Genomic DNA, 25,296 nt, shown 5'->3' on the forward strand with positions numbered 1-25,296 from the left:
TAACGCAAGGAACAACCTATAAGGCATCCTGGGCCAATGACACTCTTGCGAACATGTAACAAAGACACTGAAATATAAAAGATAGATAAATTACAAAAATATAAACCGACAAAAACACAGCAAAAACACAGCAGTACCAAAGAACAGCGCTATCGATATGCAAGCCTTTAATTACATGGGGTGAATATATAGCATAGCTGTGTTGCTGGACGTTATAATGATGCTAGCAGGCTACATGAATCATTCACATTGTGAATATTAACACCAATAGTAACACAACCAGGACAGGCAGGGCTTCTGATTGTTCTGGCATCGGCTGAAGCCAGCCTCCACGAAACCAGACCCGCCACTAAATCCCTCACCTCAGGTGGAAAGGCAGGTGTGCGAATCCACAAATTAGGCAAGGCCTTTATTTTTAGATCCCACCATGAAACAGGCATTTCACCACCTCCGCCTTGTTTAAAACACGACACGTGCTTCGGCTCTGTCGTTTAAAAGATCCCACTCCCACTCGGGGAGGTGCAGTCGTGCGATGTCTCGGGTGTGGCTGGCCCTCTTGCTGTGGGCAGCAGGTGCAGCGGTAGGGGCTCCGGACGGAGGCCGGTCCCTCAACGTGTCCGACAGGTGTCTGTCCGACGTGCAGGTCTTCCTCAGAGACATCAGCCTGGACCCGCCCCAGCACTATGCTGCTCTCAGTAAGTCATCGCTCAATGCTTTTTCTTCTTCATGTGGAAGTGGACGTTTTTTCAAGGATTTTCTGAAATTAAATCAAATTTTTTGTAGGCGTTCTAAATCATGCGATGCATCACACGCGCCTGACAAGTTTGATTTGATATCTTTGCATGCCATCGTTGAATATCTTAGCCGTTATTGGGTTTTTTTACACAGCTTTTTTGAATGCTAGATTCTGATTGTTCAATTACAGCATTTGAGGGTCTGTTATTTCTGTGTAGCAGACTGCTGCTATGAGTAACTTGGACACTGAACACATAGACACTGATCTGATCATAGATCAATCCACAGAAAGAACTTAGTCTCACTTAATCCTAAATGGAAATGTTTAGTTTGATGTTAAATATAACACTACAAAAGCTAATCTCAAAAGATTATTTATTTTGCGGAAGTGATAAAAATCCTATTCAAAACAATAATATATTTTTGGCTGAAATTGTTGGTGACTTTAGTAAGTCACCGTGTAATAAGCAGGTTAATGTTCAGCGAGTGGGTCCTTACTGCAAAATTACCCCCAGCATAGTCGCTGGTCATTAGCCCTTACTCATTAGCCCCTATTAGCCCCTTTATAAGTTATGCATTAAATCAGCGCATATTGTTCCGTTTTTTGTTAGTTCAATGTTTTCTATTTATCTCAGTTTCTTTGTGTGTTCTTTGTGTGTGTGTGTGTGTGTGTGTGTGTGTGTGTGTGTGTGTGTGTGTGTGTGTGTGTGTGTGTGTGTGTGTGTGTGTGTGTGTGTGTGTGTGTGTGTGTGTGTGTGTGTGTGTGTGTGTGTGTGTGTGTGTGTGTGTTTGTGCTGCTCTCCTTTCAGTGTACGATGCGTTTGGGAAGATGGGCAGCGACGTGGCTGGGGGAAACGTCAACATGCCAGGGTCTCTGCAAGAGTGTCTCTCAGTCAGGGGCCCGGCCTTCTCCGGACAGTACTGCCAGGTGTTCCTCAAGCAGGTAAACATTCAGGATCTCATTGTTTACTTGGTATTTATTTAGTAGTATGCAGGTGGTGTAACTGAAAGTGCGCTCAATGAAATTTGAACACCATAACCTGTAATGCTGTAACAAAATGCTGTAGCTTCTAGGAGGAGGTAAACCTTATAAGTCAGCTAAAAGCTCCTTGATAATGAGTTTCAAAGACACTTTTCGTAATAATAGAAACTGACATTAATCGTTTCATCTCGGTCATCACTTATCATATTATTATCTATTGTAGGATAACATCCAGTATTTTGTGGGGATCTGTGTCCCTGACTCCTGTGAGGAGGACGAGGTGGAGACTCTTGTGATATGCGGTCAGTTTCACTTTCTGTTTGATTCCTCTTATAACTGTGTCGCCCCGAGGCTGACTTTAAACTGGCTACGATTTGGGCATTTATCCCATCGAGTTTCTCAATTTGCATATATAAATCCCAGAAAACTGAAAAAGTTTGAAGGAAACCAATGAGACTGCAGAAAAACTACAGCAGTGTCACACTTTAAAACCGCTAATGATACGCAGTGTGCGACAGTTTTTACAGTCTATCGTACGCCATCGAAAGAGAAACACAGGTGCCGCTCATAACACCCGAGTCTGCTGCCTACAAACCCTGTGCATCAGAAAAATATAAAAATCGACACTTTCTTTTGCACTGTTTTAACTTAGGCTATAAATAAGAAGATTTAGAATAAAAAATATATATTTACATATCAATATAATGTAGATGTAATATTATGAAAAAAAAAGAAAAAAAGAAAGACATGTAAAATACACCTACAAATATTTATAAAAAGAAGGAAAAATAATTGTAATAATGTCCAGAATTGTCCTCCTCCCAGAGGCGTTCCAGGTTGCCGAGTCCTCCCTCATCCCGGCCCTGCCCTCCATCCTGGTCTCCCAGTCCGCCCAGGGCATCTTCATGACCCAGTGTGCCTCCGACACAGCCAGCCCTGACCTCTCTGCTGTCACCTGCCTGTACGCACTACGCAGTCCACGGTTCATCTCACCCAGCATTATGTCCTACGATTATGTTCAGTATTTTGACAAAGGGATTGATCCAAAGAGATTGAAAACAATCAAGTTAATAATCAATTGATCCAAACCGAAAGAAAATACCTTGTTTGAAAAAACAGCTGTAGGAAACAGGACACAAAGTGAATAGAATTGTATTGTATTTTTTTCTAGCGCATAGTATACCACTGAGCAATTCAAACCAAACCCTTCCTCACAGGGTAGTATATCTCAAAGTGATGTAACGGCAGCATTTCTTTTCCCCCTTCAGGTTTGTCTGTGTCGCTATGATCGCAGTTCCTCTTGCGGCCACACTGCTCACTGCCCTCATCAGGTGGCAGCACCACAAAGTAGTGAACCCTGGGGTGCCTCGGGGGTCTTCTTCCCTTACCGCTACCTCTAACCTGTATGGGACCCTGTCGCCCAACGGCACCCCTAGTGGCAGGAATGATACGAAAAACAATGCTCACGCTGTGCAGCAGCTGGGCGAGATGGGCGGCAGCAGATCAGAGGAGGAGGATACGGGTAACAGTGTGTGTGTGTGTGTGTGTGTGTGTGTGTGTGTGTGTGTGTGTGTGTGTGTGTGTGTGTGTGTGTGTGTGTGTGTGTGTGTGTGTGTGTGTGTGTGTGTGTGTGTGTGTGTGTGTGTGTGTGTGTGTGTGTGTGTGTGGTTGTGTGTGTGTGTGTGTGTGTGTGTGTGTGTGTGTGTGTGTGTGTGTGTGTGTGTGTGTGTGTGTGTGTGTGTGTGTGTTTGTGTGTGAATCTGCGTGCGCGCGTGTGTGCCTCTGCCTGTGTCTGTTTGTGTGCATGTGTTTGCATGGCAACACGCACGTGTGTGGTGTGTGTGTGTATATGTTTGTGTGTTTGCTACCACATCACACATCCCTTGAAGTCAGTTGAGTCAGAAAAAACAGACACACTTCATAGTGCCTGATTACTTGATTACTTTGATCAATTTAATTACAACAACATCCATAAAAATATTGTAATATTTGGAATATATTCTTATGAAAATATTCATATTGTACAGGAAAATATTTGTGTACAACTGATAGATAAAATCTGAAGATCTGCAGCTACTGACATGGAAAACATATCGTTATTGACGTCCCCACGACCCTCGCACTGAGGCCCAGTTCTGGCTCGCGGCCACCGATTGAGAACCGTTGTAGTATCCTCACCGGTCCGTGTCGTCCCCTCCCCTCCAGGCTATGTGTACTGGTGCCTCCAGGCGTTCTCCCTGCAGAACACCACCCAGGGTGTGCTCAGCACCACCTCTTCCTCCTCCACCTCCTCCTCCGCAGACCAAGTGGGGAGCTACGCCTCGGTGAACGGCATCCGAATCCTCAGCCTCCTCTGGATCATCTGCGGCCACAGCACCCAGCTCAGCGCCTGGAACAACCTGGGTGAGGTTCCCCCCCCCGGCTCCCTGGGGATCTGGCCGGTCAGGCTCTCAAGTCCGTCGAGTCAAGTCCGTCAGAGTCCATTGTGGTTTTTGATCACTTAAGAGTCTCAAAGGGCTTCAAACTCCTAACCCTAAGCCCTCTGAGGTGAAAGGTATGCATATGTTTTCAGCATCCTTAAAAACGGCAAAGCCTTTCAGTCTTAGGTAAAAGAGAGGTAAAAAATAACACCTAAGCCAGAGCAGACCGGCATAAGTATTATCAAAATATTAAAGCCACAACTGAGCCATGATTTAAAAGGGCTTCACTGTGGATGCATTGCTCGGATTCTCTGGATCGAAGCAGAGGAAACCTTGAGGAGGAACACAGAACTACTCTATCCAAAGATGGTTCGGCGGGCAATGGGTAGCAACTGGGAAAGCATCGAATGGTGAGGGTGTTCTTGAACGTTCGTGTCTTCTCTGTTCTAGATAATGAAAAGGAATGGAAGAAGACGGTAGAAAGCAGCCCCCTGTACGTGTTTGCCTTCAGCGGGCCAGTCTACCTTGGCGTGGACACCTTCCTCCTTCTGGGGTAAGATAGGAGAACCCTGCTGCCCCAGTCAATCCCACTCTATGTGGAGTGTGATTCAGTGACATGTGGGTACTGTCTGTGTTGCAGTGGTCTACTCAGCGCAAGGTCTCTGCTGGGATCCATCCAGAGGACTGAGGACAAATTGAGCCGGGGTCTGGTGGCCCACTTCATCTTCAAGAGGTTCAAAAGGTGCCAAGACGGGTTCATAATAGATCCATCAACTCAATGTGCCGTGACTATCCATCACGATACACGGACAATCAGTGTATCTGTATCACTTTAACTGCGTGTCCATGTGTCTGTCTGTTTAGCTACCTGGGCTGAGACGCTACTGTGCAAAACGACACAAGTAGCCTGCCGTCTGGCTGTCTGCTGTGTGCATAGACTCACCCCCTGTCTCCCTAGGGTGCAGCCCCTGCATCTCTTCATCGTGTGTCTGTCCATCGGCTTCTACTCCGTGGCCCAGAGAGGGGCCTTCTGGTTCATAGCCGAGGACCAGGTCATCAACTGTAAGAAGTACTGGTGGTCCAACTTACTGCTGGTCAACAACCTGTTCACCATCACGGACATCGTGAGTTCAAACTCTTACGACGCAATTTCGGATTTGGACCCGAGAGTTGAATGAAAGTGACATGACGTGATTATCTCATCTCCTTCGGCATTATCTTCATCATCTACAATCTTGTTGTAATGTGGTGTGTGTGTGTGTGTGTGTGTGTGTGTGTGTGTGTGTGTGTGTGTGTGTGTGTGTGTGTGTGTGTGTGTGTGTGTGTGTGTGTGTGTGTGTGTGTGTGTGTGTGTGTGTGTGTGTGTGTGTGTGTGTGTGTGTGTATGTGTGTGTGTGTGTGTGTGTGTGGATGACTGTGTGATTTAATCTGTATGTGATGCTGAAGAGCACCTGTGACTCTACATGTGTGTGTGTGTGTGTGCGTGTGTGTGTGTGTGTGTGTGTGTGTGTGTGTGTGTGTGTGTGTGTGTGTGTGTGTGTGTGTGTGTGTGTGTGTGTGTGTGTGTGTGTGTGTGTGTGTGTGTGTGTGTGTGTGTGTGTGTGTGTAAAACAGTTTGTTTTAAATAAATATCTACGTATCTGTTCTATGTTAGCACGTTGCCCAAAACCCCCATCCTGAGTGGCGATCGTGTCAGACTGATGTGTGACGATCTGTGTGTCTGTACCCTGTCTCCACTGCAGTGCGCCCCCTGGACCTGGTATCTGTCCCTGGACTTCCAGTTCTACGTCACCACTCCTCTGCTCATTTACCTCTACAGGCTGTAAGTTATTACTCCACATTACATTATTATAATCATAGTATTACACCACTCCTCTGCTCATTTACCTCAACAGACTGTAGGACAACAGTTATTACTGCACATTACATTAGTATTACACCATGACAAATTTTATAACAAACAGCCAAACGATATAAACCCTATTTATGTGTGAGCCAGGATCAGGATAGAATCGCTCTAATGTATTGATTTATTAGAATAAACACTCATTGTGGTGGCTGTTGGACTGACATAAGATAGTGGTTTATAAGCACTTACCATTGATTTTGCCCGCCTGTGTTTCTCCTTTCCAAACTTGTCCTCTGAATATTGATTCGTACCGTATCGATTGTTCCCAAGCTCCCCTTGTTGTAAGTCTCCTGAGAGCGTACAGACAGTGAACCGTGCGGTTGCGGTTGTGTGTGTGCACCCCAGTAACAGGTACGTGCTGCTGGTGGTCTCGGCCCTCCTGCTGCTGCTGTCAGGCCTGGCCAGTGCCGTCATCACTGCCCTGCTGCAGCTGCCAGTACACCAGCCCACCACCCTGTAAGGCACCGGCCTCACTAACACATGACAACATAGGTTATGTACATATTGGTTGACTTTGTTTGGAAACAAAAGAACAATACAAGCATAAAAAAATAAACATATTAGTATTTCTTTCTTCAATCAACAATCAATATCTTGATCGTTTTTATTGACATTCATTTTGTCGTCGTAAATCAACATAGGCTTACATGTATGTATTAATTTATAGATTAGTATTGTTTTATTTAATCAAAATATATATATATATAATTTTTTTTCAGAACCTATGAAAGCTATTTCCAGTATTACTACAACAAGCCGTACACCAGATACGGACCTTACCTAATAGGCATTCTGCTGGGTATATACATCACCAACAGGAGGGACCAGCTTCTCAAGCACCAGGTACACCCATCTGTTGCTCTTCACCATGGACTATCTTATTACTATGTTATCAGGGCGCATGGGTTAAGGGGTTAAGGGGTGTATTAAGGCGAGACTGTGGGGATCGGGGATCGAACCGAGTACCTTTTAGCTGGGAGTTGAACATTCTAGCCACTACACTATCCTGCCTCCATTTTGGTTGTTGTAGTTCATATTATTATCATCCACTATCTTCCTTATCATCCATATTTCGTTGGTCCCCTGGTTCTTCCCCTGGTTCTTCCCCTGGTTCTTCCCCTGGTTCTTCCCCTGGTTCTTCCCCTGGGTCCCCAGTGGCAGGCGGTGTTGGGCTGGGTCTCGTGTCTGGTGGGGATGGCGGCGGTGGTGGTGCTGGCCTACGTGCTGAAGGACGTCCCGGACCACCCGTCCGTCGCCCACGCCCTGTACCAGGGGGTCCACCGGCCCCTGTGGGCTCTGAGCGTGGCCTGGATCATACTAGCCTGTGAGGAGGGCTATGGAGGTGAGCCTGTTGGGTGCTAGTCTCCCCCCCCCCCCCCCCCGTGTGGGGGTTTATAAACGGCTTGTAATGGCTAATCACAGCCACAGCTGGGGGTATAATATGGATCCTTTAACATGTGGACATTGATTGCTCAATGCACAACAGGTGTGCAGCCTCACTCAGCCCTTGAGTCCAATCAGACTGACTCAGGTCGGATGAGGCTGGTTAAACCAGCCATCAACCACACAATCCACACTCTTGTTTAAGCAACGAAACCTGGGACAATGTCCTCAGTCTCTGGTTGAGCGAAGCATGTAGCGTGGCCTGTGAGTCTACACAATAACCTGATCTGCACTACAGGATTCATTGATTGTATATTAATGAATACAATTGCTTCCAGTTTTGCTGCTTTAAGTACATGATATTGCTTGTTTTTATGAATGTTCAGTCAGCATCCCCCCTCTCTCTCTCTCTCTCTCTCTCTCTCTCTCTCTCTCTCTCTCTCTCTCTCTCTCTCTCTCTCTCTCTCTCTCTCTCTCTCTCTCTCTAACCCTCCCCTAGGCCTGGTCCACAGCCTGCTGTCTCTGGGTGTGTGGGCCCCTCTGTCTCACATCAGCTTCTCCTGCTACCTCATCCACCCCTTCCTCATCATCCTCTACAACGGCAAGCAGGAGACCACCATGCACTTCACCAACTTCAACTTTGTAAGAGACCCCCTAACACTACACCAAACATCAACCTTGTGGGCCGCCCGTCTCTTGCGCAGTGCAGTGCTTAATGGATATCTATACGTGGAATCTTCCCAACTAGTCAATATATAAATGACAAGGAAAACCTTTTGGAAAGATGCGTGTATCTTACAGTGGCTGGCTGTTCGACGCAGAAGTTTAATTTTGCCTTGAAGAGTAATGCGTCTGAGGTTTAAAACTTGTCCCCTTGTTGCTGTGAGTAAGCGGAAGCCTTTGTTTCATGGCAACAAGGCATTCGGATTCTGATTGCTGCTAAAGTGGAACGTGAGGGAATGATGATGTAATACAATCCCTGAATAATCCAGGTTATGGTGTAGGCCTATAGGAAGATTACATCGATGAACTATTTAGACAATTGAATATAGTTTCACAGACACAAGTCAAGGCCACAATATAGGTAGTCAGGTAGCCAGGTGAAGATTATAGAAAAATATGCTTTTTGATAATACATACAGAGGCATCTCTATAGAATGTGGAGCTGGATAGAGAGTAATGTGGAGCCGTAGAGCGTGATTTTCTTATGTTGGGGTGGAGGGAGGGGGGATAAGGTCTTGCCGGTGACCATGTTGAGGAGGGATAGTGGCTCTAAGAGATCCATGATCAGGTGTTTTTGTAATATATTTGATCTCCTTTTACCGTAATATATGTGATATGAGTGATACATGTGATTCACTCGTCTCCTGTCTGTCTTGACCCTCTACTAGATGTACCTGTTCCTGGGTCATGTGACCCTCACGCTGGCGGCTGGCTACGTCCTCACGGTGCTGGTGGAGAAACCATACCTCTTCCTGCGGAGAAGCAGTGGATAGAGGGTAGACATCATCCCATTCATCCAGCTCCACCAAGAATGGAATCTATAGTCTGATTCAACTCAGCTCTTGGGTTTTGTGAGGGTCTGACCCGAACACAGTTTAAAATGTTGATAGGATCGATCGTTTGATGGAATCCCCATTGCCAACGGCATTAAATGCACATCAAATACACACTGATCACAGACCTGACCACATCGAGTAGGTTAAACATAGATATTATGCATCATATGCAAGCTATTTGATAGAAACTTCTTTAAATATGTATATGACTGTATCATAGTAATAAAGTCACATTGAAAGGAAAGTATGTTCCTTGACTCTGTTTTGCCTTCATGAATAGTTCTATTTACAGAACTAGCCACATCAAAGTGCTTTAGCCTAGTTAGATTAAGGGTCGGGTAAGTGGTTTAATAAGCCTCTTGACAAATCAACTGTCAGTGTTTCACCAAGGGAAATTTTCCGTCATTAAACCGAGTTAGAATTTCAAGGTGTACATATGATTATTATGATCTACAATCTCAGAGCGCCAGGCAGTGACTCACGCCCGAGCGATGGGGGCAGGAGGGCTATGCTCGAAGGCCTTTAAAATGGCGTCCTCTGGGGGACGATTGGGTAAACAGCAGTTTTTGATCCAATCAAACCCTCTGTGGTTTGATTGTGATTTATCAAAGTAACTTCACAATACTGGAATAATGACACCTATTCTGACAACATCTGGAATCTACACTTCATGGCAATCTCTTCAGTGGTGAATAAGAACAGAGAGAGGCCACATGGCCCAAATTGTTATTACGTTGTTATTTTATAATTATAACAAATATATAATTGCAGAATCAAGTGTAATCAAGTATAATGAAGACCAATCATTTCAAGTGTTTAGATTCCAGCCCCCAACAAACAGGTTAATTACTCTGGAGAAACTCTGTAATCTTTTATACAAACAGAGCACCAATAGGACTACAGGATGTACCAATACTTGTGTGTAAAGGGATGGTATGTTCTTCCCCAGTACATACATAAGTGTACTGGGAATAAAGTTCCACAGTTTTGGAATCAGGGGTCTACAAGTCTGGATCTGACAAATAACTTACTGTTGCTATTTGTTTACTATTGAGGACCTTTTTTATGACAGGGTATGTATGTGTGTGTAGAAAAGGCTAACTTAATGAAATATTCGAACCTGATTTATCTTGTCCTGGTTCATGTGGAATATACCTTTAATGACATGTCATTCATAGTTCTTAGGTCCATGTTTATTTTCTAGAATCTGTGTGTTGGCTTGTGGTGGCGTGGGAATAAATAACATAATTTTTATTCCAATGTCTTGTTCCTGACCCAACACCTGTGGCGGTTTAAATATACCGGATCCTAGCCTAGTGACATTTATATTTTATAATCCACTCTTTACACACTGAGCAATAAGTACATAACTCGTTTTTTCAATTCATGTTTAATATTTTGACACACAAATTATAAAAAGGTTTTGTTCAAAATATTGTTTCTACAAATAAAGGTTCCAAATGGGCTATCAGATTGTGTTTGCATAAATATTGTAGCTACCATGTCACTTAATGTTACCAGGGAGAAACTGCCAGGGTTTAAGATTGCAGCCTGTATACTGAGTAATGGTGGGGGATACGGCTGAGTCAAGTTCTCACACAAACACATACGTACACTTCTACGATCGCCAGAAGGCGCGGTTTCTCCATGAAGGTTTTTCCTGGGAGCCAGTCCACTCTGCCAGAGAGAGAGAGAGAGAGAGAGAGAGAGAGAGAGAGAGAGAGAGAGAGAGAGAGAGAGAGAGAGAGAGCGCTTCAGACTCCAGCTAGTGGGCAGATCGTGCGACAACATGGTTTAAATATATCATGCTTGGGTAAGATGACTCTCTACTTGTACAGCTCTCCGTTCATACACATAACTCCACAGGGTCAAGCCAAAAGCCAAAACTCGACAACAACATATCCCAATCCTGTAATTATTTTCCACTGCTTGTTGTCTTCTCTTTATAGCTGCTGATGTAATAAGGTCATGTTAGTCAAGTGATGTTAGTCACCATATCTAAAAGAGTATCATACCAATCATGTAATATCAAATCAAAGAGTCTCCAGCAGGCTTGCAACTCATTGATAATTGAGAGGGTCAGTTATCAATGAGTTGCATCCAAAACTCACATGTTAAGTTAATTGGGGGACATATTGGCTCAATGCATTTTTTAGTTTAGTTTGATGTCAGCAATATAGGCCTAGACGCATCCAGACGAACACAATAACAGACGTTCTCACAAAATATATACGATGAATGAAACAACTACAGCTTATGTGAGTTTTTTTCTTAATTTTGTGTGTGTTATTTTGTGTGTTAGCATGCGTGTGTCAATTTCTCCTGTTTGTTTATTTGATCACTCAGTTTTTACCCAACTTCCAAGATGATCCTTAACCTTAACCCCCTAATAATGTAAGCACTAGTTCACCTGCAATAGTTTATGCATAAGAAAGAATTAACAATAAAAAAATCGTAAATCGTTTCACTAAAGCATCATAAATGAGAAGAGGTTGGTCAGCAACCTCTTACACACACATCCACACCAATACACACACCCACAGCCATACATACACACCCAACACAAACCCAACCACATACACAAAGTCCCAGATACACACAAACACACACACTGCAAAAACACACGGCCAACTCACACAAACCAAGGCACATACACACACACACGACATGCCCAACAGAGACATACCCAACACACAAAGAAAAGCACACAGACACACAAACACCCAACACACAAACACAACCCTTTCACACACACGCCAAAACAGATACACACAAACACACACACGCACACACAGTCACTACTTTCGGGACTCCCTAAATAGAAGTTTACAACGTGCAGTTTTTAAGACAGTGGCACACCTGTCTGTTCCACTGACAAGAAAAGTTGACGTAACCTCGGAAATCCAGGTAATGAAACTGTCCTGGAGAATCATTTTGCAACAACATACGACCTCTTTATACACTGAATGGTCTGACTTTGAACATGTTGGATAACTATGACTATTATCCGACATAGTTCCATTGTTTCAGAAAGATAAAGGAAGTCTGTTAGGCTACATGCATTATAAAATGTAACAATATAACAAGATCGTGAGAAAAAGTGACAGGAAAACAAAAAAAAATAAAGGTTATAGGATGCTATAGGATATTAATGCGCTTTCACTGCCATTGAATGGGTTCTTTCAATCTGTTCACTGGTTGTTACAGTGCAGATGTCTACGCTTCATCAGCTAATACAACACCACAAATGTGTGTCTTGACACAGAGTTTAGCACTAAGCAAGCTGAGAAGGAATTTGAAGAGAATACAGTAATTAATAATCATGTTGTTATTTCTGTGTTGACACTGGTGTTTTCAAAGTGATCTGATTCCCTCCCAGAAGACATGCTATAAAGGTCTCCTCCTTCCACATCGTTAGCTTTAGGTCAAGGATGGTTGCCCTTAAAGGCACCTATTGGGGCACGCCATCAGATGCCACAAGCTGTTGCTCTAATGGTCAAATACAAAGAACAATAGACTGACTGACTGACTGACTGACTGACTGACTGACTGACTGACTGACTGACTGACTGACTGACTGACTGACTGACTGACTGACTGACTGACTGACTGACTGACTGACTGACTGACTGACTGACTGACTGACTGAGAGAGGGTCGGGGGAAAGGACATCATTTGAGATGGGACTGAAGGGTTTATTAAGAACGATGCATCCTTCACCTGAACGTCGTTCCTTTGGATCCATTGTTCTAATGGTCTGAGGGACAGCCAGTCCACTACAACTGCAGCTTTAGACTCTAAGTTAACCAATCAATGCTTATCCGAAACAAGGACCAAGCAAAGTGCACCTGCTCGGTTTTGCCGTGTTCTATTAACGTTTTGGCTGGTGTCATTCCTGAATTCCCCTTCTGGATTAGTGAAGTATTTGAGATATTCAATGATCTTAATCCATGTCTTAATGAATCTGAATCACTTGATTGGATCCAATTAATCCAATCCTCAAACGGGCCAAGATATAAAACCATCCATCTGTGATTTAACATGACCCTTTAGAATCTAGAGGGTCATGTTAAATGTGATTTAACATGTTAGGTGTGATATAACATGACCCTCTAGATTCTAGGGGGTCATGTTATATCACAGATGGTTGGTTAAATATCTTGAGGTTCTTGGTTTTATATCTTGGTTTTATATGCTGAGGGATTAGACACCTTCCAGAGCCTAGAAGGTGTCTAATCCCTCTCGCTCCTGTGCTCCAGCAAACAGAGGATTTAAAAACAAGGCGTCATTCTCATGGTGTACCCGGTCGACTCTCAATACACTAAAGATGAAGATCTTCGGAAGTGGCCTGTAAATAAACATAGATATAGGGTGATAAGTGTCTCAGATCGGCACATGGCCCCGCTATCAGGTAACTGACTTTGCACTTGCAGGGGGCAAAAGTTTAAAAATAAACACACACCCCAAGACTGAAATCTGCTCTTACTTGCAAGCTCATACCCAAGTGGTGCATCACTGGTCTGTTGGACTAGCGCTCGGACAAGGGTACGTAATGTGCATGGCTTGGAAAGCCCCACCGCCGGCTAGACAACTGTTTTAATGCCTCGGTGATATAATTACACCTGCGGGACTATTTGATTTATGACGTAGCTACAGACGGAAGGTAAACCATTCAACCATTCTTCTTTTCCTTTTTTTTATGACTTAATAATCACCGGTTTGAGAATAAGCATGGATATTATTACAGTATTGATGATAGGTGCAATTTATATGAGTTATTGATTTGTTTTGTGATTCTTGGGCTGAGATTTGGATAAAGAATTATAACGCATTTTATTCACATCATATATTTTCTAATGCTTATGGTGATGTAGATTAAACTTGACATGGTGACTAAAGCATTTATTACCCCTACATTACTGTGTTTTTGTTTGTAATAATTTATCTGATATTTATGTCATTATTATTGTCTATCGTATTTGATGTGGCATTGCTTTGAGTCAGTTGTAATCAAAATGTAGCTTTTATATCTCCCTAACTTTATATGATTTGGAGTGCTTCTAATGCACTTCGTTCAAACTGAAATAAAACTCACTCAAATTATGACACCTTTACGCTTCTTAAATGCTGCTATAAATAAACCAACTGAAAAAGGCCAGATCAAAACAAATCTGAAGTAGTGATCCTACCAAATCTTGCATGCTAGTTTTTAGCACGCAACCTCTCGTTGGTCACGTGGACGACTCCTAGCTGTGAAAGCAGGCTGGATTATTTTAAGATGTGTGGTTACATCTTGGGTGGCAGTGGAAACGCTTGGAAGGCCTGGGAGATGTTTGTGGCGTCTAACAAATCAGCGAATGATCCCCTTTAGGTCCACTCATCATAACTCTCCTGGCATCCCTGTGTTCACCTGCACAAAGAACATTCTATTTGGTGATTAGCATTTTTTCGCTTATCGCGTTTTTTGAGCTGACTGTGGCGGTGTTAGTAAATCAAACAGGTGCAGTTAACCAATAGTAAACAGTCCTGGCTAGAGGTTCCATCTGGGTTGCCCTTCACTCTCCAACAGGAATGTTACTTATGCAGGTCATGGGTGAAGATGTGCTGGTATTTTTCCACTGTCTGTGCCACAGGCTTGGTCTCGCAACAACATATCACAAGAGTTAGATTTGTAATGCAAGGTCACTTTTTCCTTATGGTTTCTCGTACTGGCCTATAGAGATTGATATAGTAGTCTAGTACACTAGACGCAAATGATAAAAAAATATATAAAACATTCCACTACAATATACAGGATATATATATATGATGACATAATACCAATAAGACAGAATAGTAAAAGATTGATTTAAATATAATAATAGTGGCCTACAGTATGACAGGACCGTGCAAAGCATATGGTTCAACATGATTTTTTATGACATGAAGATGTCAGCAACAAAAATCGAAATAATAATATGAACCCCATTAATGACCAATTGTTTTGGTTGTCAGTGATCATTAAATATTATGCCAATGGTAACTTTGAGTCTCATTAAAGAGTTTATAAGCAATTAAGGCTTTCAAGATGGAAGCATGTATTATCTAAAAGCCTTAATCTCAGTGGGTGGAAAAAGCATGGTTTCCTGTTGATAAGGTGTGTCAAAAAGCTACTTTAAATACACTCACCAAGTAGTGGCGAGGGGGTATTTCTGGAGTGAAAGATAAACAAATCACCTGAAGTGACAGCTAGGGGGTGATATTGGTCTTGGATAATTTTACCAGAGAGTAGAGACACCTTTAGATAACACCCCTCTTGCCATACAGCTTTCATAACTGTCTTTTGTGTTTTGCTTAACGAAATTGATGTCATGTCAAGTTCATACTTTCTTTTGCAGGCACTGAAAAAAGACATAGCAATTGCTCTCTGAGGGAGAAATTACATCATGTAACCCCAGATCAACAAACCCCCCACAGTCGTCTACTACTGCTAAGCCCTTGGTTGTAAATTAGTCTGGAGCTTCTATACTGGGGCTCAGGTCCCAGCCCCCCTACTGCCAACTTCCAGAGACACATTCGTGGATATCCCTATGGATCCTTCAGCTAATCTTTCAGACAGTCGGTCTGAGTCACTGAAGACTCTCTCTGACACGCATACTGAGGAAATGGAGCCTTCACTTCCCAATAAAACCACATATGTGGAATCACTTGTTTACAAGAGACATGCAGAAGCTGTTGCGGATCCACCAAAGCCCCTTTGCTGTATGAACAAAAGCGTTTCGAAAAGACCTGAAATTGAAACCGTGTCCGACCACGATTGTTTGAGATCTTTGTCGCCAAACGGTACCTCGCCAGAATGGCGTTTCGTAGACGACCACACAAACCTTCAACCAATTTCAAGTGCAGTTAACTGTCACCGGAAAAAGAGTGATTTGAGCGTCCATAAATATAGTACACCTTCCACAAGCAACTCACCTCAAATTACAAGTTGCCTTCCATCAGCCCCCAGTTGTCACACAGTGCCCTCAAAAACCCTCCCAGACCTCTACCATAAAGAAGCAGCTGTACATTACAGTCTGAAGCAAGATCCCAGTACTAGTAAAGCTCATAGGATGGTGTCACCTACTTTAATCAGTTTGATGGATCGACCTCAATCTGATCAAACGGACCCTGAGACTGAATGGACCCCCTGCAGCCTGGAACACGACAGTAACAACATTGATCCTTCCACACTCATATCAGATCTTTCGAGTGGTTTGACAGAGAGCGACTGTGCTGTGGAGCATCTGTTTATCTTGGAGAGTGAGACACAGGACTTCCTCAACCTCAGCAGCCAATCTAATCCAGCCTTGGACCACCAGATATCTTCTGACAGACCCTCAGTGTTTCCCCAGAGCCTCTTTAGTAACACACTTTTCCCCAGTGAAGACATTTTGCAAGGGGCTATGACTGAATCCCATAACCATTTATTTAAAAATATGGACTTGGATTCAGACTCTGAACCGTGTACCCAACAAATTGGGCTGGAACCGCCAACTGGAACAGACAATGCCTGGAAGCATGTTACGCCAGTGGGTGAAACAGGGTCAACCAGTCATGTAAATTCCCAAGTGGTGCAAAGCGACAACCCCATTGATCTATGGATGGACGCCTGTCAGTATATGTCCAGCCAGGACAAAGGAGCCGGCAAGCCAGACAGCGAGGGGATCATTGTGGACCAGTCGGCGAATTCAGCATTGAGTGAAGGGGCTGATATCACCGCCTGGTCCTGGCCTTGTCCTTCTGCAGACAGAGAGATGTCCGGTCACCCCTCCATGGAGCAGGGTGATGCAATGCGGCGTGTGTCCAGTGGTGACATCGGAGTTTGGGGGCCTCCTCTCATCGAGAGGTGGTCATCGGTTGACAGCTGGGAGACGGCGCTCTCGGACTGGGCTGCCATCATCGCATCTCCCCCGGAGGAGATCACGGCCGCCTTCACGGAGATCGGTGCGGAGATAGACGCCCTGACACAGGCGCTCGCACGGGATTCAGAAGCGCGTAACGCGATGGCGTTGCTAGTGAAGACAACCGGCCACGTGAGCACACGGGAAGATACACTCCTGAGGGGCCGGGAAGACACGGGGTCGTCTGACGTTCACCCACAGACGCAGATGATGATGGACGTCCCGGATCAGTCAGTGGAGTCACAACCCAGTTCTGACCGCTGCGTAAGTCCAGTCGGAAGCAGTTCCACCATCACCGCCCCCTCCCCTAACACACCAACAGATCCCGCTGTCGTCGAGGACCACCTTGAGGTTAAGCCAGAAAGTTCAACTGCAACTCCAAGAGAGGAGAACAGGCATACAGGAGAGATCAAGAGCGCCCGGGACCAGGACTCGATTCCCCCTGTAGACACACATTCATCATCGAGTGTATCCTCTGTTATGTTGACCTCTCTGGGAGAATGTTCTATTGATGTGAGGACAGCTGCCCTGATCTCCGGACATCCCGGGATCCCGGCGGTCCTGGAGGAGTCTGATCCGGATGTGGTCCAGTTCCGGGGATATGTTGGTCCAACGGACAGAGATGGTGACACAAGCAACGGGGAAGACGACGTTTGGCTTCACATTGAAGAGGATGTGGACGAGGACTTGGAGAGAGAGTGCGCTCAGACTGAGCTCAAGTTTGAAGGGGTAGGACTACTTGTTTACTTTGGGGTTTCCAAGTTATCTAAAAGATAATGTTGTGTTTGTGAGATTGGTGGCGGCAGATAGCGCACACACAGAAAACCTCTGCAACAGTGTTTCATATAAACAAGAGCTAGAGAGAGAGAGAGAGAGAGAAAGAGAGAGAGAGAGAGAGAGAGAGAGAGAGAGAGAGAGAGAGAGAGAGAGAGAGAGGGAGAGAGAGGGAGAGAGAGAGAGGGAGAGAGAGAGAGAGAGAGAGAGAGAGAAAACGAGAGACACAGCGAGATAGAGCTACACATACCTTTAACGCTTACCCACGACTGTAGCCAAACACATAAATCGACCCCACGTATAAATGAAACCAATATACCCACGTACGCACACTGATAAATATCAATACGTCTTAGCCGATGCTATAAATATTTTATTATAGGAAACATCCAGCTGGCCAGTCAAGCCAAGTCACGACGGGCATTCTCCTTCTCAGATGCGAAGCACGTGCAAAGAGATGCTTATCTGAAAATCATATTGCACGTCCCTTAACACGTGTCACAACACTTGTGAGTCATTATGATTCGTCAGCCAGGCCGAGTTTCCAACTCATTAGCTGAGCGCGCCAGGAATCAGGGCTCTGGAGACTGAAGCGGACGATGACAAAATGTCTCTATTTTGCGTGGATCTCAAACAGCTGAAGCATTGGGGGGGGGGGGCCTGGGAGAAAACTTTAGATAGACAGAAATGGTGTCTAATAATAGCGGGATGGGAGGGGGGTGTGATGATAATAGCACGGATCCCTTGGGTGTCACGGCTGAGGAGGGTGGGGGTACGAGTGAGAGAAGACCACAGCTGAGTTCTGAAACCTGACCCCCTCTCCCTTCCCCTCTTACTCTCTCTGTCTCTCTGTCTCTCTCTCTCTCTCTCTCTCTCTCTCTCTCTCTCTCTCTCTCTCTCTCTCTCTCCCCATGTCCCTCTCTTTCGCTCGCTCCAATGCCCACATTCTTATACACTCTACCCAACCTTAAGCACCTCTTTTAAAAACCCTGCAGTCCGTGGGACACGAGAGGACACTCACTTATTTGCTCATGGGCATAGAGGCGTAGTCTGAGCGCATATAACAGTCAAGGGGATTCACTTGCATGTGGGACATATGGACCACAGGCTGGTAACTGGAAGCATGCAATTATCGGAGCTTCAGTTTAGTAGTTCTATAGAAAGGTACGTGTAAGAAAATCAAATATTTGTATACATTATAATGTATATATAAATATATATATATGTTTATATATTTATTTATATGTTAAAGATTATGCAAAGTATTGTAGACCTAATGACTCAAAATAACCAAACTTGTCACTATTGTCGTAGCTGCATTAAGTCTGAATCAATCCCTCCTGTATTTACATGTAACTGTGGGTCCATTCATGAATGGATCCTTCCCATTTTCTTTTTTAATTGAATATCTCTCTTCCGTTCACAGCCTCACGGAGGTGCCGTGTATAAAGTGACAGCGGAGGACCTCGTCCCCCAGCACGACTCATCGGTTGCGGACAGAGATTTACGGCACGGTGCGTCAGAGCTGACTGACTCCCCTCCAACTGTTGTTGAGTCAGAGACGCTTGAGTCAGAAGCTGCCGGAGAGGAACCCTACTGCCTCACCGACGCCACACATACCCTGAGGAACACACACGTGCCCCTGGGGGACGCAATAAACCAAGCGTCACATGAAACTCCTCTGCAACAGAATGTCCTGTGTTCCAGTGAGGGTCCTGCCTCTGCTATTCCAGCAGCGCCCCTCGCTATTGGCAGCCAGCATCTCTGTGTGACCATTAACGGTTTGGAAGGAGATCAAGACTTCGCCCGAGTTGAGGTTTTCGATGACAACAAGGAGGCCAGCTGTCCTCACACAAAGACCTGTGTACCTTTGCCAGCCCTTGAAGCCCCTGGTAGGTCACCTTTGCGGCGCTGCCACCAGAATAAAACACAGTCCACCGATGGGACTGAACATTCAAACTCTGAGGAGGAAATAAAGGGAGAGTCGCCGGTTAGTTTGGACGATGATGTTCTTCAACGAGGCTTGTGTCATTTAGGAGGCCGTTTTACGACAGACCGCAACGCACTTGATATCAACCAAGATATCGAGGCCTTGAGTAGAGAACTGGCCAACCTGGTCTCTGTTCCCGGGGCTCATTTCCTGCACTCGGAGAAGAGACGCCTGGCGTGCTTCACACTAGACTTGGTGGATCCGTTCTTCCCGAGGGCCACAAAGGACACGGCACCCCAGGGACTGCAGAACGGGGACCGGCCCGGAGCCGTTGGCCAGGAAGATCTCACGATGCCTCACAAAATGCACAGGAGCAACTTGGACTTTAAGGCGCGACCAAAAAAGGTCGGGCCCACGACTGGGCTGCATCCTGCCACGCCCACCTGCAAGAGGCAGGAGAACCTCTCTGCTAATGCCCCGGGGCATGACAACCACACCAAGGTTGACCCATTGAATGGACAGGAGGGTAAGGAGGATGGCGCCGTTACCGCGGTCAATGGCCCTACGGTGAGCGACGTGCCCGTTGCCAAGTCATTATGCAAGAAGAAGAAGAAACACACCACCCAGAATGCAACAGTGGTGATGATCGAGCCGGAACCGCCGTTGGTGAAAGAGGAGAAAGGCACCAAACAGAAGGCGATGGATGGAAAGATAAGCGCGTTTGAAGCAAAGTTCGGTCCTAAGATCAGTAAAACGAAAGATAAAGTAGCAGTTATTTCCGGTAAGCTGGAAAGTGCGCAAGCAGATGGTCTTCAGCAGAAGTCACAGCACCCTGAGGCTAAAGCTTTAGCAGGGAAAGAGCCTCCAAACAGGGGAACCCACGTAAAACTGCAGGAAACCCCTCAGACGAATCAGATCAACGAAGACGCAGTTAAAAGGAGGCGCCTCTCGGAAAAGAAGTTTGGGAAGATGGTGAGTGCTCTGGAGTCTAAGATCAACAAGACAGAGGTTGCTACGGCGCCGAAGAGAGAGGAAGCCAAGGCTGGCGTTGATACGACACGCAGGAAGGCCTACAGTGATGTGGTCAAACAGAAACCCCCTAGAGAAGGTATTGGCTAACTCTGCACACATCTACACTCAATATATTGAATGGTGGAGTTGATTTTAACAACCGGTCGGGTTAGGGTTAGGGTTAGGGTTGATTTCCAACTTGCAGACTCAATATTACTGCGTATGTTATCTATAATTTAGATTGTAGTGCACTATGTAAAATACAGCAGGCCCACTCGTCTCTAATAATTCCCCAGAGCCCAAGGTGGTGGTGGTGATCCAGGTGGAGCCGGTGAGCGGAGACCCTCTGAGCTTGTGTCTGTGGTGTCAGTTCAGCGGCGTGGTCAGCGACCACACTGTCACCTGGAGCCGAGAGGGCCGCACCCTGAGCGAGCTCAAGAGGAGGTACTGCCCCGCCAAAATGAAACAGAAAATGAAAATGAAACGAATAAAAAAATAAAAACAATAAACTTTCCCTAACAACAATGAAAATAACCCTCATCATCATCCTAACCATCATCATAATAATAAACATCATAATAATAATCGTCATAATTGTAACGCAATAATTGTGATAACTACAACACTAACATTAATATAAATTACAACACTGATGCATGCATGATCTATGAGCAGAGTTTAGCTTGACCGTGCCATGCCTTCAACATTGACATTCAGTAGGTGGAGAGCATCTCTGCTGTTAGTGAATAACTGGTAAACGAGTGGTTTATTTGGACCTCAGCCAAACAAGAGGGTTTGTTATACTGTTGTGTAACTGATCTATACATTATATAAATATATGTATGCATCAGTTACGCAACAGTACCACAGAGCATCTATATATATATTTTTAAATATGTACAGAACTTCTCTTATATAACAACAAATGGATGTTTTACCCCTGCTGGTGATCATTTTTGTTGATACAGTCCACAATATCCAAGTAATATTCATATGAAACATAAATGTCTGGCTCTTGCTGTTCCTTCGGTTCTCAGTGGAGGGGATGAGAGCAGAGTCTCGCTCACCATTTCTAAGGCCTCTCATCAAGACTTGGGCAAATACCAGTGTGTCCTCACCAGCCTGCATGGATCACTGAGCCTAGACTACCTGCTCACCTATGAAGGTACGTTTTTATACCGAGGAGATACCAAAGCATTAAAACGAGTGAAAAGATTTTTACATTTACGGGCATTTAGCAGACGCTTTATCCAAAGCAACTTACAACCATTTTTATACCCAAACCGATGGCGGTGTCAACCAAGCAGTTACTCGTGTCGTGAGCAGTTGAGCAGGGCTGTCTCGACACTCAGCTAGTAGGAGCCAGGGATCGAACTAGCAACCTTCTGGTTACAGGTTAACCTGCTCTACCTCCTTGGTAATAAAATAAGACTTGCTAGGCAAACCTGTAGGCAACCCTGAGCAGGACGCCCTACCAACACCTACCTGCTCAATAAGCAACAGGTCCTTAGTAACATCACTGTAAGGAGCTTTGGATTAAGTGTTTGCTAAAAGCATATAAACAGCAAAATAAGCAACAATTTTATGTTTTCCTTTTATTCAACATGAAACCCTGCAGTGCTGAGTCAGATCGTCGTCCTTGCAACTCCTAAAACCATCCCATGTGAGTCGTCATATAGTGAGTCAAAAATCTGAACAAAAATCGCCCTAACTTTCCAAATCACCCTTTGAATTTCCACAACAGTGGACAATAAAGATCAATCTACTACCTCCATATACAGTTCAATGTGTCCATCCCAGTTGACCGGTCTTTTCCCCCAGCTTCCCCCGTCGACATCGTGGGCAACGAGGAGAACGTCCGCTGCTCCCGGCTGCTGTTCAGGGAGGACTTCCTGTCCCAGCAGTACTTTGGGGAGAACCAGGTGGCCAGCATCGTCACGGAGCCGGTCCACTTCGGGGAGGGGATGCACCGGCGGGCCTTCCGGACCAAGCTGCAGGCCGGCCTGGTGTCCCAGCTGGAGCCGGGGAACATCTGCGTGCTGAAGGTCCACACCTCCATCACCTACGGGACCAAGGACAACGACGAGCTGGTGCAGAAGAACTTCAGTCTGGCTGTGGAGGTGCGTTTATTGCTGTATCGCCAAAGGCACTATAGCTCTGGTTGAATCGGCAAAACAATGACTTCCTACTTCTTTTGCTTAAACAAAGGAAGGAAAGATGTGAAGGACAATTAGTAAGGACTTAGGAAAAGACAACTGCGATGCGATAGAGAATCTGAACACTTTTACTTATGCTTTTACTTAATACTTCCGCTTTTACTTATGCAACGGCGGATGTTGTCATGTTGATTATATCTTTTCATGAATGGCTGAATGGTGCTACGCTTAAAATAGTACCTATGCTAAAGGAGGTAGGAAAGGAAACACTGCAGCAGCTTTCCTTAGCAATTAGAGAATTCGAGCACCTCTTTACATGGCTGACACACTAACACTGACGCTGACGTCGTTGTGCTGCAGGAGTGCCAGGTCCAGAACACGGCCCGGGAGTACATCAAGGCCTACACCACCGTGGCCCAGTCTGCCGAGGCCTTCGGAGAAGTCCCAGAGTGAGTATCATCCTCTGGGTGTATGTGTTATGTCCAAGGATTGTCACTGGTCTCTAACGGCTAGGGGGTTAGGGTGGAGTCCCATCAGCTGTGTTTGTAACCTGTGCAAATGGGAGGCCTACCTCCACCGATACATTGAGATTTCGTCAAAGTTTTGTTATGTTTAATATAGGAATAGTCAACGCTATGGTTAGGGTCAGGGCCGTTTCAAGATATAAGTCGTAAAAACAACAACCATGGGCCCCCAAGCCAGAAGAGGGACCCCCTTAAAAAAATATTGAGTGCAATAAAGATATTTGCTCCACTTTTTTCTTGGTTGTAGGTTCAGCCCCCCACTGCTGAAAATGTACCTGTAGGCATCCTTACGCAAAATAACCATCCTCAAACCTACTTTGGTTTAAAGTTGCCACTAAAATGTCATGAATTGTCATCCCCACCATAACCACGCCTTTCCTCTTTTCTTTCCCACCAGGATAATTCCAATCTACCTGGTCCACCGTCCCTCCAACGCCGTCCCGTACGCCACCCTGGAGGAGGAGCTCATCGGGGACTTTGTGAAGTACTCGGTCCGCGACGGCAAGGAGATCAACCTGAAGAGGAGCGACTCGGAGGCGGGCCAGAAGTGCTGCGCCTTCCAGCACTGGGTGTACGACAACACGGACGGGAACCTGCTGGTCACCGACATGCAAGGTCAGGGGAACGCTGCCGCATGCTGGGGCTTTGACAGGATGCGCCAAATCATTCTATCAATCAATGAGTCAATCAATCACACTTTACTTTACGTTTTGCTTTACGTTTTGCAGGCGTGGGTATGCGACTTACCGACGTTGGAATCGCAACCTGTAAAAAAGGGTGAGTATCCTCAACGTACTCACTTTTCAAACAGCAATCCATCCTATATCGTGTCTTACATCTTTGTTCCGCTTCGTTCACAGCTACAAGGGCTTCAGAGGGAACTGTGCCACGTCGTTCATCGATCAGTTCAAAGCCTTACACATGTGCAACAAGTACTGTGAGATCCTCGGCCTGGCCTCCCTCCAGCCCAAACCCAAGAAGACCTTCTTAGCCCCCAAACCCAAGCCTCAGCCCTCCTCAGCCCTCCCCAAGAAAAAGACATTCGGTCCCACTGTGAAGGGAAAGTCATGATGATGGAGAATAACAGACGAGATGTCTGGGACATTAATGGTATAAGTGTCGGGTCTTTGTCAAGGTCGCTTCCACCGCCTCTGAGGTTTCTTGATGAAACTGGACTTCTGAAAGGGGACTCGAACTCTGAATGGGGATTCGAACCGAATGGAACTTGGAGAAGAGGACGTACAGGTTAAGAAGGCCTGGAGAAGACAATGTTATTGGAGGAGGGTCGTTTTGTCCAATTATTTTCTTTCTTGTTTCAGCTTTGGATTCTGAGGCTGATCTATGACTTTAGACGACGGTTAAGGATTAATTTGTTTCGTGTTTTGAAACATAAATCTCTTTATAGGAATCATCTTGAGGTGTTATTGGATAGTGAGATAAAATGATTTTTGAGAGAACCTGACAGTGAATAAACTCGGAAATGAATGTAGCTTGTTTGTCAGCAGAACGATATACAAAGCCCAATGTCTTAGACTGAAATGTAGCAATATTATATTATTTTCTTAACAGATTGGGGAAGCTGGTTTTTTTTCTTTCTTGATTTTGTACCTCTGGCACCTTTTAAGTGTTTCTGGCTCACGTTAATACAAACACAAAACATTGGCACTTGATAAATAACAAGCCTTGTTTTAATTAAGTAATGTGTGCAATATGATTGGCAACTGATTGTGAGCCTCACTCATAAGGGCTTGGCCCCGGTGAGAATTTTAATGAAGAGGACTTGTATCAACCAAGTCCTTGAGGTCGATCGATATCCTCTACTTTTACTGTTCACTGAGTAAATATACTGATTTTTGATGAACCCGTTTGTCCCATGTTTTGTTTCATCCATCTGGTTTTTATTTATCATTTAATTTTCTGTCTATCTGTTTTTCTATCTCACACACTCTTTCAAAATATATTGCTGTTTGTAAGTCTTTCTGTCAAAAGGG

General features: G+C 45.0%; 2 protein-coding genes across 5 annotated transcripts; both read left to right on the forward strand.

Annotated features, from left to right (window-relative positions):
* The first annotated feature begins 532 nt into the window (after nt 1-532).
* Nucleotides 533-9,144, forward strand: oacyl (O-acyltransferase like). The gene is made up of 15 exons (XM_056578974.1): nt 533-695; nt 1,545-1,678; nt 1,941-2,019; nt 2,543-2,678; nt 2,986-3,239; nt 3,923-4,120; nt 4,588-4,690; nt 4,778-4,879; nt 5,096-5,261; nt 5,880-5,959; nt 6,392-6,502; nt 6,766-6,889; nt 7,202-7,388; nt 7,929-8,071; nt 8,821-9,144. The coding sequence occupies exons 1-15, from the start codon at nt 533-535 to the stop codon at nt 8,923-8,925; spliced, it is 2,085 nt and encodes a 694-aa protein (XP_056434949.1). The 3' UTR covers nt 8,926-9,144.
* Nucleotides 9,145-13,452: 4,308 nt separating this feature from the next.
* Nucleotides 13,453-25,296, forward strand: alpk2 (alpha-kinase 2). 4 transcript variants are annotated; one of them, XM_056578516.1, is made up of 11 exons: nt 13,453-13,533; nt 15,366-17,639; nt 19,111-20,722; nt 20,922-21,069; nt 21,663-21,790; nt 22,244-22,303; nt 22,447-22,745; nt 23,142-23,230; nt 23,703-23,920; nt 24,034-24,082; nt 24,166-25,296. In XM_056578516.1, exons 2-11 carry the CDS (start codon nt 15,558-15,560, stop codon nt 24,374-24,376), a joined length of 4,896 nt encoding a protein of 1,631 aa, XP_056434491.1. In that variant the 5' UTR covers nt 13,453-13,533; nt 15,366-15,557; the 3' UTR covers nt 24,377-25,296. The 4 variants fall into 4 exon arrangements, with proteins under 4 accessions (XP_056434491.1, XP_056434490.1, XP_056434488.1 ...); XM_056578515.1 differs by having other exon boundaries at nt 13,479-13,651; XM_056578513.1 differs by having other exon boundaries at nt 13,479-17,639.

Source organism: Gadus chalcogrammus, chromosome 19 (assembly GCF_026213295.1).
Source record: "Gadus chalcogrammus isolate NIFS_2021 chromosome 19, NIFS_Gcha_1.0, whole genome shotgun sequence".
NCBI classification, from domain to species: Eukaryota; Metazoa; Chordata; class Actinopteri; order Gadiformes; family Gadidae; genus Gadus; species Gadus chalcogrammus.